Source organism: Neoarius graeffei, chromosome 1 (genome assembly GCF_027579695.1).
Source record: "Neoarius graeffei isolate fNeoGra1 chromosome 1, fNeoGra1.pri, whole genome shotgun sequence".
In the NCBI taxonomy this organism is placed as follows: Eukaryota; Metazoa; Chordata; class Actinopteri; order Siluriformes; family Ariidae; genus Neoarius; species Neoarius graeffei.
The window spans coordinates 14,357,619-14,373,406 of NC_083569.1; the positions used below are offsets into that span (position 1 = coordinate 14,357,619).

General features: G+C 44.3%; 1 protein-coding gene across 1 annotated transcript in view; it reads left to right on the top strand.

Annotated features, from left to right (window-relative positions):
• clstn2a (calsyntenin 2a) overlaps positions 1-15,788 on the top strand; it is a 206,335-nt gene that overhangs the window by 43,633 nt on the left and 146,914 nt on the right. Inside the window, exons 3-5 of the mRNA XM_060917795.1 lie at positions 417-612; positions 1,040-1,248; positions 13,955-14,104. Of these exons, the coding sequence (XP_060773778.1) occupies positions 417-612; positions 1,040-1,248; positions 13,955-14,104 (555 nt within the window). The remainder of the gene's footprint in view (positions 1-416; positions 613-1,039; positions 1,249-13,954; positions 14,105-15,788) is intronic.

Sequence of the window (15,788 nt, forward strand, 5' to 3'; positions counted from 1 at the left end):
TAACTTGTCATCATTAAATTGTATGCATATGAGGGAAAATAAATCCTCCCTGTGCTCTCAGTACAGCTCTCATACTTGAATTCTCCTTGGCAAGAAATTGAAAAGGGCCAGTTAACAATGTGCCACTGAGACAGGAATCTAAAAAAATTTAGGTCAGTACATTTACAGTACCCCATTCAACATTCCAGACTTGCAAGCTCTGTTCTGGCACAATGTGATTGTACACCCGCAATAAAGAAATGAGTGAATAAGCAGTCTTAGAGCAGTAAAACACCCAGTACCCTGCATATTCAAGCAAGAACAACCTTCTTTGTGAAATTTAGATGAGACCATGCCTTGTTGAAATGATGGTGGGATTGAAAAGCTGGACATGCATATATGAAACTCATTATACCTGTTGCTTTTTACTGTTTCAGGAGAAATTTGTGCTTTTAAGATCCATGGACAGGACACGCCGTTCAAGGCAGAGGTATTAAACAAGACGTCAGGGGAAGGAGTATTGAAAGCATCTGGTCCCATTGATTGCGAGCAACAAAAGGAGTTCACCTTCATCATTCAAGCTTATGACTGTGGGGCTGACATCTCAGGAGACAGCTGGAAAAAGAGCCACAAGTGTGTAGATGTTATATGAAATCTCAATGTATCATCACCCTTAAACTTACAGGAAATTAAATGTGCATTGCTATACACTCTGCACATTTAACACCATTGCTTATCTGGAGCTAAAGCTACCTGGCTTAAATATGGGATGGGTTGGAATTTCTCAAGGCATTTCGAGAATACATCTACATTCATAATTTTTTTTTTCATTTGCTATTTTCCATCAGTTCAATTGAAGTTAAGTAAAAATGTATCAGTGTATGATCTGTGAGTTGTTAAGTATATATCTGACCCTGCTGAAAGCTTTTCCAAACTTTCTATTTCATTTCTCTTTTCAATTCACATTTGTGTGATGGTGTCAGTGCAATTTTATCCCTTTATTTTGTACCTCTTTGCACTTCTCTTCATTATTCTATCCTTGCTTCATTCTGTGCATTAGAGCCGTGGTCCACATCCAGGTCGAGGACGTGAATGAGTTCTCTCCTTCTTTCCGAGAGCCGGTGTACCAGGCCACAGTGACAGAGGGGAAGATTTATGATAGCATTGTGCAAGTGGAGGCCTGGGACCAGGATTGCTCGGCCCAGTACAGCCAGATCTGCAACTATGAGATCATTACGCAAAACACACCTTTTGCCATTGACCGCAATGGTGAGGCTATTTCCTTTCTCTCTCTCTCTCTCACACACACACACACACACACACACACACGCACACAAAGATAAATGGGCACAATAAAGATTAGGCCCTCTGCCTTACCTCTGCTTTCTCCACAGAGTGTGGATATAAAAAAGACATGAAATTCTTCTATCCCTTCAGCTATTATTTATCTCTGTGTCTTTTCTGTGCATAGTACAACCTGAAATCAGAAAAAGTTGGGATGGTATGGAAAATGCAAATAAAAAAGAAAGCAGCGATTTCTAATTTTACTTGTATTTAATTTTAGACAGTATGAACCCAAAATATTTCATGTTTTGTCTGATCAACTTCATTTTATAATATACATCCATTCCGGCATTTCAGGCCTGCAACACGTTCCAAAAACAGTTGGGATGGTGGAAATTTTGGGCTAGTAATGAGGTAAAACAAATAAATAATGATGTGATTTGAAACAGGTGACTGTAATCATGATTTGGTACAAAATCAATATCCAGAAAAGGCCTAGACTTTGAAGAGCAAAAATGGGCCAAGGATCTCCAGTTTGTCAACAAATGTGTGCAAAAATTATTGACATGTTTAAAAACAATGTTCCACAATGAAAGATAGGAAGGCATGTGGATATTTCACCCTTTATAGTGCATCACATCATTAAACAATTCAAGGAATCTAGAGGAATTTCAGTGCGTAAAGGGTAAGGGCTCAAGCTTAAGCTGAATGCCGGTGAGCTCCGATCTCTCAGACGGCACTGCATCAAGAATGGTCATTCATCTAGCGCTGATAGAACCACATGGGCTCAGGATTACTTTGGCAAATCTTTGTCAAGCACTATAATACAGAGTTATAGCCGCAAATGGCAGTTAAAAATTTTACTGTGCAAAAAGGAAGTACAACGAAACTGTAGGTGCTCCTACTGATTAGTGCATATTAAGAATATTAGTAAAACACAATCAATACTAAAATAGCAGTAAACTAGTGTCTGTGGAAGTATATATATTGCACCATAAGTATATTGCACGCACAGATTAATTGACCATCAGAGTCCTGATTGCCCACGGGATAAAACTGTTTTTTAGTCTGTTTGTCCTGCTTTTGATGCTCCTGTATCTCCTGCCAGAAGGCAGTAGGCTAATCAGGTGGTGGCCAGGGTGGTAGTAGTCACTTGCAATGTTCCTGGCTCTAGAGAGGCAGCGAGAACTGGCGATGCCTTCCAGAAAGGGCAAAGGGCACCCAATAATCTTCTCAGCAGTCTGAACCACCTTCTGCAAGGCTCTCCTGTCTGCAGCTGAGCAGCTGGTTTACCACACAGTGATGCCAGCACGCTTTTAATGCATACCCACATCCACAAATGCCAGTTAAAACTTTACTGTGCAAAAAGGAAGCCTTATGTTAACTGTGTCCAGGAGCACCATTGACTTCTCTGGGCTCGGAGGCATCTGGAATGGATCATCACACAGTAGAAATGTGTATTGTGACAGACAGATCAGTATTCCAGGTCTTTTTTGGAAGAAAAGGATGCCATTTGCTCCAGACCAAATATGAAAAGGACCATCCAGACTGTTACCAGCAACAAGTCCAAAAGCCAGGGTCTGTCATGGAATGAAGTTGTGTCAGTGCCCTTGACAAAGGTAACTTACACTTCTGTGATGTCAGCATTAATGTAGAAAAGTACATTGAGATGTTGGAGGAACATATGCTGCCTTCAAAACATCTTTTCCAGGGATATTATACAATCCCTGTCCATGGCTGTGGAAGAAGAGGGTGTCTGTCCCCTATGTCCCTAGTAGAGAATGTGTGGTGAATTTTGAAATGAAAAAAATATGACAATGACGACACAACTTAAAGGGCCGATGACACGAACATGACTCTATGCAATTTCTTAAATAAACTATACAACATGGCAAACATGTGTTAGGGTATTGCTGGGATTCGAACCTGGTTCGTTGGTGTGATAATCCAGCAAACCCCCACTAGGCCACCAGGGGGATGACTCAAATGCAGAGGCGTGAGGCGGAAGTAGAAAAAGAATCAAAAGGTTTATTTAAACTATATACACTATATACAGGGCAAAACAAAAGACAAAAAAAAACCAAAGAGTATAATCCAAAAGAAAAGCAAAGTGCAAAAATTCAAAAGCTAAGAAGATAAAAAAAAACACAGTACAAAGGAAACTGGAGATAAACATAACAGCACAAAGACTCCGTGACAAGAGGACTGAACTCAGGGGTATAAATAGACAAACTAATTAAGGACACAGGTGAAGATAATTAGGCAATTAACACAAACACAAAACACAGGAACAGTGGCGGCCTCTAGAGGCCAAAATAAACACGACATGAAAAGGAAATAACAGCGGCCTCTAGAGGCCAAAACAGTCCTAGTCCTAACAGGACCCCCCCCTCTAGGAGCGTCTCCTGACGTTCCCAGGGCGATCCGGATGGGCCGAATGGAAGTCCCGACATAGTTCTTTATCAAGGACATCCCGAGCAGGAACCCAGCAGCGCTCCTCAGGACCATAGCCCTCCCAGTCCACCAGATATTGCAACCCGCCGCGGACCCGGCGGGAGTCAAGCAGGCGATTCACAGTGAACACAGTCTGCCCCTGGAAGATGCGGGGGGGTGGGGGGTTCCTAGGGGCAGGGGCATACGTAGACGTCAGTACGGGCCGTAACAGGGAAACATGGAAAGTGGGGTTGATCCTCAGAGTCCGGGGCAACTGGAGCCGGTAGGAGACAGGGTTCACCCTGCGCACCACCTTGAAGGGGCCAGTGTAGCGAGGAGCAAGCTTGCGGTTCTCCACCCGCAGTGGAAGGTCCTTAGTGGACAGCCAAACACGCTGCCCAGGGCGGAAAGCGTGTGCAGGTCTTCTATGGCGGTTGGCCTGAGTCTGGTTGGTTCTGGAGGTCTGTATGAGGGTCTTCCTGACCTTGCTCCAGGTCTTGCGACACCGTCTCACATATTGGTTGACCGAGGGCACCCCCGCGTCCTCCTCCTGGTCCGGGAACAGAGGTGGCTGGAACCCGAATTGGCACTGGAATGGCGACAGCTTGGTGGCCGATGACTGCAGGGTGTTGTGGGCGTACTCCGCCCATGGCAGCCAGGTGCTCCACGATGTCGGGTTATCCATAGCCAGGCCTCGCAGGGTGGTTTCCAGGTCCTGGTTGAGCCTCTCCGTCTGACCATTGGACTGTGGATGAAACCCAGAGGAGAGGCTGGCAGTGGCTCCGATGACCTTGCAGAACCCGTGCCACACTCGGGAGGAGAACTGGGGCCCTCGGTCTGAGACGATGTCCTGTGGAAGACCAAAGACTCGGAAGACATGATTAAACAAAAGTTTCGCAGTTTCAAGAGCAGAGGGGAGTTTGCACAGTGGTATGAAGCGGCAGGCCTTGGAGAATCTGTCAACTAAGACCAAAATGACCGTGTTACCTTGTGACTCAGGGAGACCCGTGATAAAGTCGACTGCCACGTGGGACCAGGGACGCCGGGGAATGGTCAGAGGATGCAGGAGACCCTGGGGACGCTGTCGTGGGTTCTTGGTTCTGGTGCAAACCTCACAGGACAGGACAAATGACCTTACTTCCTTCTCCATGTTAGGCCACCAGAAGCGTCTTTTCAGGAAGTCCAGGGTCCTCCGAGCTCCCGGGTGGGCGGTGAGAGGGGAAGAGTGACCCCACTGGAGAACCTTGGCCCGGGCTTGATGTGGGACGTACAAGAGGCCTGGTGGCCCCGTCCCAGGACCGGGGTCCTGGCGTTGGGCTCGTCGGACAGCCTCCTCAATACCCCAGCGGACAGGGGCCACAATCCGGGACACAGGGATAATAGGCCCGACTTCATTCTCCCTGTTAGTGGCAGAGAACAGTCTGGACAGTGCGTCAGGTTTGGTGTTCTTGGAGCCGGGGCGGTATGAGAGGGTGAAGTCAAACCGACTGAAAAACAGGGCCCACCTAGCCTGTCGAGGGTTCAGTCTCTTGGCTTGCTGGAGGTACTCCAGGTTCTTGTGGTCAGTCCAAACCAGGAATGGATGTTGTGCTCCCTCCAGCCAGTGCCTCCACTCCTCAAGGGCCAGTTTGACCGCTAGCAGTTCTCGATCCCCCACATCGTACCGGGACTCAGCAGGACTCAGGCGGTGGGAGAAGTAAGCGCAGGGGTGCAGCTTTCCTTCCGAACGTTGAGAGAGCACCGCGCCGACACCACTGTCCGAGGCGTCCACCTCCACGATGAATGGTTGGGAGGTGTCCGGGAGAACCAGAATGGGTGCCGTGCAGAAGCGGTCCTTGAGGTCTTTGAACGCCTTTTCTGCCTGAGGAGACCAGCCATAAGATCCACCTGTCCCTTTGGTGAGGTCTGACATGGGTGCTGCCACAGAACTGAAGTTCCTGATGAACTTGCGGTAGAAGTTAGCGAATCCTAAGAACCGCTGAACCTCCTTAACGGACTTGGGAGTAGGCCAATCCCGGACGGCCAGGGTCTTGGCAGGGTCCATTTGGAGTTGGCCTGTCCGTACAATAAATCCCAGAAAGGAGACCTCGGGAACATGAAATTCGCATTTCTGGGCCTTGGCGAACAGATTGTTCTGTAGCAGCCTCTGGAGAACCTGGCGGACATGGTGGCGGTGCTCCTGCATGGTCTTGGAAAAGATAAGGATGTCGTCGAGGTAGACAAAAACGTATAGGTTAATCATGTCCCTTAAGACGTCGTTGATTAGGGCCTGAAAAACAGCTGGTGCGTTGGTGAGTCCGAAGGGCATCACCTGGTATTCGTAGTGCCCAGACGGGGTGTTAAAGGCAGTCTTCCACTCGTCTCCCTGTCGGATACGGATGAGGTGGTATGCGTTCCGTAGGTCCAACTTGGTGAAGACGGTGGCGCCTTGGAGCAGGTCGAAAGCAGTGGACATCAGCGGAAGGGGATATCGGTTGCGCACAGTAATCTTGTTCAGGCCCCTGTAGTCAATACATGGTCGAAGCCCCCCATCCTTCTTGCCGACAAAGAAGAAGCCGGCACCAGCAGGTGAGGTGGAGGGTCGAATGAACCCAGAGACCAGGGCATCTTTGAGGTATTCCTCCATAGCCTTGCGTTCTGGCTGAGAGAGGGAAAACAGTCTGCCACGAGGAGGGGTAGTCCCAGGGAGCAAGTCGATGGCACAGTCGTAGGCCCGGTGCGGAGGAAGAACGGCGGCCCTGCTCTTGCTGAATACCTCCTTGAGATCCCAGTACTCTGTGGGAACTTGAGATAACTCGGTGAGATCAGGGGGCTCGGCAGGAGACACAGGAGAGCTAGAGAGCAGACAAGAGGCATGGCATGCAGGGCCCCATTCCACAACCTGGCTTGTTACCCAGTCTATGCGAGGGTTGTGGCGAGTAAGCCAAGGAAGGCCTAGAATAACTGGGAACTCAGGTGAAGGAATCAGGTGCAGGGATATTTCTTCCTTGTGACCTTGAGACTGGAGGAAAACTGGAGAAGTAACTTGGGTGACTCTTCCATCACCTAACGCTTGGCCATCGAGGGCAGACACAGACAGTGGGACTTCAAGAGGTGCAGTCGGAATATTGATGCTTTGGGCGAAGTGAATATCCATAAAGTTCCCAGCCGCCCCTGAGTCTATCAAAGCTTGACAAGAGTGGACAGACTCACCCCAGGAGATGGAGACCGGGATGTAGATACCTTGGCCAGGGAGTCCGGGAGAGAGGGTAGGCCCCGTCACAACCCTCCCTCGGCTGGACGGGGCGGTCCTTTTCCCAAGAGTTCGGGACATGATGCTCGGAAGTGACCAGGCTTGCCACAGTAGATGCAGCACTTGTCCCTCCTTCTGCGCTCCCTCTCAGATGCGGAGAGGCGAGTACGACCCACTTGCATGGGTTCTGGACAGTCACTGAAGGAGGTAGACGGTCTCCAGGTAGAGGTAGGGAGGCTGGGGGGGCTCAAGGCTTGGTGGCGTTCTCTCATCCTGTTGTCCAGACGAATAGCATGTGAGATGAGGGTTTCGAGGTCACTTGGGCATCCAATAGAGGCCAGACCGTCCTTGATGGGGTCAGACAGACCATGGTGGAAGGCTGACACCAGGGCAGTCTCGTTCCATCCACTTACTGCTGCGAGTGTTCGGAACGAGATGGCGTAATCTGCGACGCTTCCTCCTTGCCGGATGGACATGAGCTTTCGGGCTGCGTCGGTACTGATGTCTGCCTGATCGAAGACCCGAAGCATCTCTTCAGAAAACAGCTGGAAATCAAAGCACTCAGGTCCCTGTCTTTGCCAGATAGCAGTAGCCCAGGCTCGCGCCTTACCAGCTAATAAGGTTATCACAAAGGCAATCTTGCGGCGATCCGTAGTGTAGGTGGTAGGCTGAAGCTCAAAGGTGAGTTGACACTGGGTAAGGAACTCTCGGCACTCACTGTGCTTGCCATCATACCTCTGTGGTGCAGGAAGGCTGGGTTCGCGAGGTGAAGAAGGCAGCATTGCAGGAGGCACTGGAGCAGGAGTGGGAGCTGGATCAGGAGCAGGAGATGCAGGCAGAGATGTCAGCTGTGCCAGGGTTTTCCCAATTTGCTGAAGCAGTTCCTCGTGGCGAGCGAGGGCCTCACGTTGGCTGGTGAGTGTACGTCCATGAGCGTCCATGGTCGCTCCGAAGCGTGTCAAAGCTGCCATAATTCCCTGAAGGTTGGCCGGGTAGACAGTTGAAGCAGCCTCTGCTGAGTCGGTCATGACGGAGTCTTTCTGTTAGGGTATTGCTGGGATTCGAACCTGGTTCGTTGGTGTGATAATCCAGCAAACCCCCACTAGGCCACCAGGGGGATGACTCAAATGCAGAGGCGTGAGGCGGAAGTAGAAAAAGAATCAAAAGGTTTATTTAAACTATATACACTATATACAGGGCAAAACAAAAGACAAAAAAAAACCAAAGAGTATAATCCAAAAGAAAAGCAAAGTGCAAAAATTCAAAAGCTAAGAAGATAAAAAAAAACACAGTACAAAGGAAACTGGAGATAAACATAACAGCACAAAGACTCCGTGACAAGAGGACTGAACTCAGGGGTATAAATAGACAAACTAATTAAGGACACAGGTGAAGATAATTAGGCAATTAACACAAACACAAAACACAGGAACAGTGGCGGCCTCTAGAGGCCAAAATAAACACGACATGAAAAGGAAATAACAGCGGCCTCTAGAGGCCAAAACAGTCCTAGTCCTAACAACATGTTAGATTTCTGTTATAATTACGTGAAAAGAAGCTGTTGTTACGCAAATATCCAACTTTTAATTGCACAGCGCAAGAAAACTGGGTCCGTGGCTCGCAGCCATGTTGTGACATCAGCGGGAGAACTCGCTGCGGTTCACTGGCTGTTCTACTCTGGTTCTACTCAATGGAAATGGCGCATGAAAACGCTGGTGAACTCTCTAGTGCTAGCTCTTCCTCTTCTGGGAGTCTAGAATTGTGTTGATCTCTTCCGAATAGAATCTATGATAGCCTACCCTCTTTACCCTTTGCCTCTCGTTGCTAGGCGGCAGTTACATGAAAGCCGCAAGCTTTCACAAGCAAATACATGACTGATATCACGCCGACTTTATGATTACATTTATGATTATCATGTAGAATCTATAGCTCTACGTACCTTTATCTTATGTCGTTTCACAACGCATGTTCTGACAGGAGGGCTGTCTTTGGATCCGGCATAGCTACTAGTAGACCCCCTCCGGAATACTGGCAGTGTTGCCAGATTGGGAGGAATCCCGCCCAGTTGGGCGGTTTCAAGTGCATTTTGGTGGGTTTTGAATATATTTTGGGCTGGAAAACTTCAGCAGTATCTGGCAACAGATACTGCTGACGTTTTCCAGCCCAAAATATGTTCAAAACCCACCAAAATGCACTTGAAACCGTTCAACTGGGCGGGAAACCTCCCAATCTGGCAACACTGTGTAGGCACTGCTGATGGTAGTAACACACGCTTGTGCTGAACTGAACACCCAAGAGATTCTTTAAGCTGGGAAGGGTGTCAAAACAATCCAAATTGAAGTGTTCAGAGCACAGGACGGATGTTGGTGAGGGCTCCCGCTTGTCACGAGTGCGCCTGACTTGCTTCACCCACTTCGCATGCAGCTCGGGATCTCTGGGAAACTTGAATAAACTTACCCTATCCTTGTAGGTTTTGGAGCAAAAGCCGGCAACACAACTCGAAGGCATAATAACTAATATATATATATATATATATATATATATATATATATATATATATATGTGTGTGTGTGTATATATATGTATAATAATAATACTAATAATGACAAACTGAACACCTGTCGCATCAACAACAAACTGGTAAGTTAGGAGGAAGGTTCTTTCGCTGACGTCATATAGCTCCTCCTCCTCTTTCGTCTCCTGGGTGCTGCAGCCCTGTCAAATTTGCCCAAATAGCCGCGTTTTTTATCATAACTTGTAAAATAGGTGCCTTCGTGAATTAATATATGGATCATCGGGAATTACTTTTTATGTTATAAAACATCGCCAAAGATGTCAAAAACGTGTCATCAGCACTTTAAGACCTGTTTACAGGAAGAACAGGACAAAATAACGCCTGAAACACTTCATCACTTGGTGTCTTCAGTCCCTAAACATTGTTTAAGTGTTGTGAGAAGGAATGGCAACCTTATAAAGTGGTAATTGCTTTACAGTCCAATTTTTTTAAACGTGTTTTAAGATTGAAAATTGAAGTGTGTTTATTTTTGGAAAAAAAAAACAATAATATTAATGAGATAAAACATCAAATAATGTGCTGCTCTGTTGTTCTGAATGCAATATTGGGCAAAGATTATTGACAAATAATTGTTTTTAGTTTCAACATACCTTCCCAACTTTTTCTGATTTGGGGTTGTAAATAGGGTGGTGTAGTGATTAGCACTGTTGTCTCACAGCAAGAAGATCCTGGGTTCAAGCCCAACAGCGGACGAGGGCCTTTCTGTGTGGAGTTTGCATGGTGTCTGTGTGGGTTTCCTCTGGGGGCTCTGGTTTCCCCCAAAGACATGCAGTTGAGGCTAATTGGTGGCTCTAAATTGACCATAGGTGTGAATGGTTGTTTGTCTCTATGTGTTAGCCCTGTGATGTACCCTGCCTCTTGCCCATAGTCAGCTGGAGTAGGCTCCAGCTTGCCTGCGACCCTGTCCAGGATAAGTGGCTACAGATAATGGTTGGATGGGTTGTAAATAAAAATTGATTGCATTTTGTAGTTTACATACGTGAAATAGTAATGTATGCAAAGGGTAGAGCTTGGAAGCTGTCTATTCCCAGAAGCATGAAAGAACAAGATGGTTCACTATCGAGGTGTTAGATGAGATAATCAGGAACACTATGTGTGATCGACGTGAGGAAAGCTTATTTAATTCCCTGGCCATATGTTGCACTCACTCACACGCGCACACACACACATAAACACAACAAGCAAAAGAAGAGTCAAGGATGATTTAGCTTTAATTTACATCCTTGACACCATTTCAGTGTCAGTGTTAGGAAATGCAAGTGTCTCTGTGAATCTCTTAATGCCTTTGTCAGTTTCAAGAAGAAGGTAGCCTGAAGTCAGTCCTTGTCCTGTCAACCACTCACCTTCCTTGTCCTCTATCACACATAATGATGCATAAAGGCATGTCTTGCATTTTGAGACCCTTATTATAAATGGGACTTAGCATTTCTTAATTTGATAGATACTTGTTTTTAAAAGTCAAAGACTTAGACAGAATTTGAACTCATATAATATATCATTCAATCATTACCACAGAAGTTCATTCACGCAGTTACAACTGTTCAGTCATGGGAAGACTCATTAGTTCATGTTTTAGCTCTGGAGCAGATGGTGGCCAGGAGAGAACTTGTAGGTTAAAAAAAATCTCTTTATAATGAGGATAACTCTCACACACTCACACCCTCAGTATGCCTGCTGTTAGTGGTTGCAATTTGATTATACACACTCACACATTACATACATAGGTGGATGTATATAGTATGATGCATATGCTTTTTATGTGGTACAGAAAGTGATACATGATGAGGTATTTGCATGCAGCTCTCTTGCCTTTTGTTTTACTCACCTTGTACATATGTTGGATCACATGTACACCATATGAAGCTGTTTTCTTAACAGCTTCTGACTGCTACAGGTAACTTGTCCTAGCCTCATCTCATCTATTCTGCCTTGATGAGTATATTTTTATATATTACCAACACTTTTCTATGAATACAAGAAACTCAGTGGTGCCCAAAAACATTGAGCTGGCTTTTCCTTTTCCTCATTGCATGCTTTATTCCCATGCTCATCATGCTGCTTCATGTCAGTGAAAATGTATGATAGCCATTTTCATGTCCTCTATACTTTTTCCAAGGACAGGCATTCCAATTCAGAGTTCTACCTTTCAAGCTTTATACATATATTGTTACCTCACCCGTGACGGAGTTAGTGGGGCGAGGTATTGTAATCAGTGCAGTTTGTCTGTCTGTTAACAATTTAGCATCTAGATGGTTGCACTGATTGACTTAAAATTTTCAGGGTAGGTGGGCAATGGTCCGTACCTGATTAAATTTTGGAGGTAATCGGGTGAAGGTCACCGGCAAGGTCAAAATCTTTTTTTTTTTTTTTGCGATAACTTTCTTCAAATTCATCATTTTGACTTCAAACCAAAACCAAAATGTGCATCTTTCAATTCTGCTTCCAACCATATGCTGCATGATAGGGTAGCTTGGACAGTCTCTGTAGCGGTTGGGGGTTAAAGGTCAGGGGATGAAGGTCATTGGTCAAAATAACATTTTCCATTATAACTCAAAAACAGTTGCCGATAGACAAATGTTTACTATTATGAGCATATAGGAAGTCCTATGTGAGCTTTCATTTGGCACCATAATCTTTGACCTTGGGTGACCTTGAAAGGTCAAACTCAAGGTCATGGGTTTTTAAAGGGCTATAACTTTAAAATGGTTAATGATAGTCAGATGTTCACTATTATCAACATATAAGAAGTCCCATATGGGCTTTCAGTGGCCACATGACCTTTGACCTTGAATGACTTTGAAATTTCAAACTCAGGGTCAAGGATTTTCATAAGACTATAACCTGACAGCTGATTGAGAAATATTACCATTATCAACATAATGGTATAAAATAAGTACTGCTGGGTGAGGTTTGTTTTGCCTGGCAACACCTGTTATGGGTGTTTTTCAAAAAGCTAGATTCATTGAATTCTAGTCGCCCTGTCACCTCAGTGTTTGGCAGACATTGTTATTCTTGCCAATCAGATTCAGCCAGGTTGCTGTGTGCAGTACTGCATCCTGTTAAGGATTATCGGATTGATAGCAGAAGCTGTAGTGGCAATCCCACTAGGCTTTCTGGAAGTGCTGACCTTTGGAATTTGGTTATCAGCCTATGGTTGGACCACAAATGCCACACCCAGGGGTGCATTCTTTTCTCAGTGAGAGGAAATAGGTTTTAGCTTGCTGGAGTTAAAATGCATTTTTAACAAAAGGAGTCAGCTCCATTGCTGTTAGTTAGTCACCACTGAAGCTCTTCTTACAAGATGGAAAGCAGTATGACTCTTCTTTGGTTCCATGATTGGTGTGCATCCCATAGGCCAATGCACTGCTCAAATTGTACAATACCAGTTCATCTCTGGGCACTGCTAGATAGTGGAAAGTTTGTATATACACAATGTGTAAACTGCATTACAGCACCAAGGTTGGCATCTTTCTGCGGTCTCAAATTTATTATGACCTTTCTAAAAAGACTGTGGTGCCTCTGTCTGCTGTGCTCCTCTAAGCGCACAGCATGGGATCTCCCCCTTGTGCTGGACTTTATTAAAACCTGTCCTTATGAAACTATCAAGGGTATTAATATGGGCATATTTGAACTTGAATTTGGTCTGGCAATAAGCTCACCTTGCATTCTTTGGTGGCCAAATAACTCTAGGGTTGAATTTGGGATTTCTGTCCTAATTCATGTCATCCAAGTTTGTAAATCAGTTGATGGGATGGAACTTTGCAGCATTCCATGGAGCTGAGCTTTCCTTGTGGTTCCCAGTATGCTCCTTAAGGCACTTTTTAGACTAGTTCTGGGATTCCTCACTCATGTCAAGTCAAGTTTGTTTGTATAGCACTTTTAACAATAGACATTGTCCCAAAGCAGCTTTACAGAATCTGAGTGACCCAAGACATGAGCCAATTTTATCCCTAATCTATCCCCAATGAGCAAGCCTGTGGCGATGGTGGCAAGGAAAAACTCCCCCAGACGACACAAGGAAGAAACCTCAAGAGGAACCAGACCCAAAAGGGAACCAATCCTCACCTGGACAACAACAGACAACATGACTATAACATTAACAGTTTTAACATGAAGTCAGTTTCACATGTTATAACTCTTCATTAATGGAAACTTGAGTGCAAAACTGTTCATGACAACCACAGTCCCAAAGTTAGCAAGCCAACTGTAGTCCTCAGCCACAAAAGCCACTATATAATAATCATAATCATATCTCAAACATACATACATATACACACACAAGAAAGTAACCCCATGATTTTCACTGGTGGTTATTTTAAGTTCAGAGAACCACTTTTATAAATGTAGCTATCAATGTGTATGATTAAATATCAAAATGGGAAGTCATGTGAAATTGTAATTAATCAGTGTAATTTTGCCTCACCCCTTTTATATGTTTCTCCTTCCTGAAGGCAATATTCGGAACACTGAACATTTAAGTTATGACAAGCAACAATACTACGAGATCATGGTGAGTGCATATGACTGCGGCCAAAAGAGGACAAAAGAGAGTGTGCGTGTCCAAATCCACGTCAAACCCATGTGCAAGCCTGGCTGGCAAGGTCAGTTTGTTGCGCCTTCTTGCTACTTTAACACCACAAAATGTTGTACTGTAATTATACAATGATGCCTTTTACTGCAACACATTTTACTGGATAACGCTATTATAATTAGGGATTTGTTAATATAATTTTTTTAAAATGTATAATATGCTCTATAGTATATACTGAAGTCTGGCCTTTTCCCTTATTATCAAGTGCAACCAAAGTGTATGAAATTATGTCACATTCTTATTACAATTACTTCTAATGCTTTTATTTTACAGAGCCAATGATTCTGGTCCACTGTGCTAAATTGGTTGTTAATCCCATTGTCTCCAAAGTTTAGCAAAGTAAATTTAAGAAGTTTTTAATATTCTTTCGATTACGTTCATTATGTCTTATATTGAATATTGTTAGTTTTTTCTTTTTTATCAGACATCTAATTTTTTAGGTTTGTTTACCTGACATGTTTCGACGTACGACTGTCGTCTTCCTCAGAGTGTCACCGGATGTTATTGGTGACGCATCTTTTATCAGCTGATGTTTCCGAAGGCGTGGCCTTCCTGTCTGGTTTGACAGGTCGGAACGCATTCGGAAACATCAGCTGATAAAAGATGCGTCACCAATAACATCCGGTGACACTCTGAGGAAGACGACAGTCGTACGTCGAAACATGTCAGGTAAACAAACCTAAAAAATTAGATGTCTGATAAAAAAGAAAAAACTAACAAGTTTTTAGTATTCACTCAAATGTCAACTAGCATTCATGTCGAGTTTTATAACTGGGGAATTAACATGACTCATTTTTTTCTTAGCGTTAAAAATGGGTACTAAATAATCTCTAAATATCTATGGCTTTAATTTTTTATGTTGAATACCTACAGTATGTAACACTTTCTGCATTTGGATCCAGTGTTTTGGATAATAACTGCGGCTGAACGTAATACACATTCTTCAGTCGCTGTTCTGCTTAACAATTGTGAATACCCATGTATTACCAAAGCTTCTTTGAATAAGGACAAAAGCACCTTTAGAAAGGAATATGAATAACCCTTAGGATAAATTGCGTATCTTTTTTTTTAAAAATACTACACTATGACAGGAAGAAACTTTGGAAAATGTGGTTATGACTCTTGCAAAATGAATTTCACCTCAGTCTGGAGAACTGATTTCAGTCAAGTTTAAATTTAATGCAAATGTATTCCATTAACAATTAACACACTGAGCAAAGTAAACCAAGCTGTGTTTCGCCTTCATATCATGATCATACCAGAACACATGCAGAGGCAAATTTACCAACATATCTTGCTGTTGCAGCTTGCTTTTCCAAGTGCTCATTAAAATGTAAACTAAACTTTGCTGATCTGGGGCAAATAGAAAGGTGCCGCCAGATTTATTATTATTTTTTTTTAATCCATCAATTTATCAAGGGAAAGCATTGTTTGGAAAGAATGTTCTCATATTACCTGGAGAAAAATAGTTTTGATCATCCTGCAAAACAATGGCTTCATCCTAGCACAATGCAAAAGGTCACCCTCAAGCACAGAAATTACAAATCTTGTAAAAGGAACCTAACTGCTTCTCACACAATGCTCAACTTCGGTTAGAAAATGCAAATTAATTCTAGTGAAGTCTATCTCCTCTCTCTATTCAATCGACCGAAACCTATCCTTTAGCTTCATGCACGATAGTTCCTTAAATATGT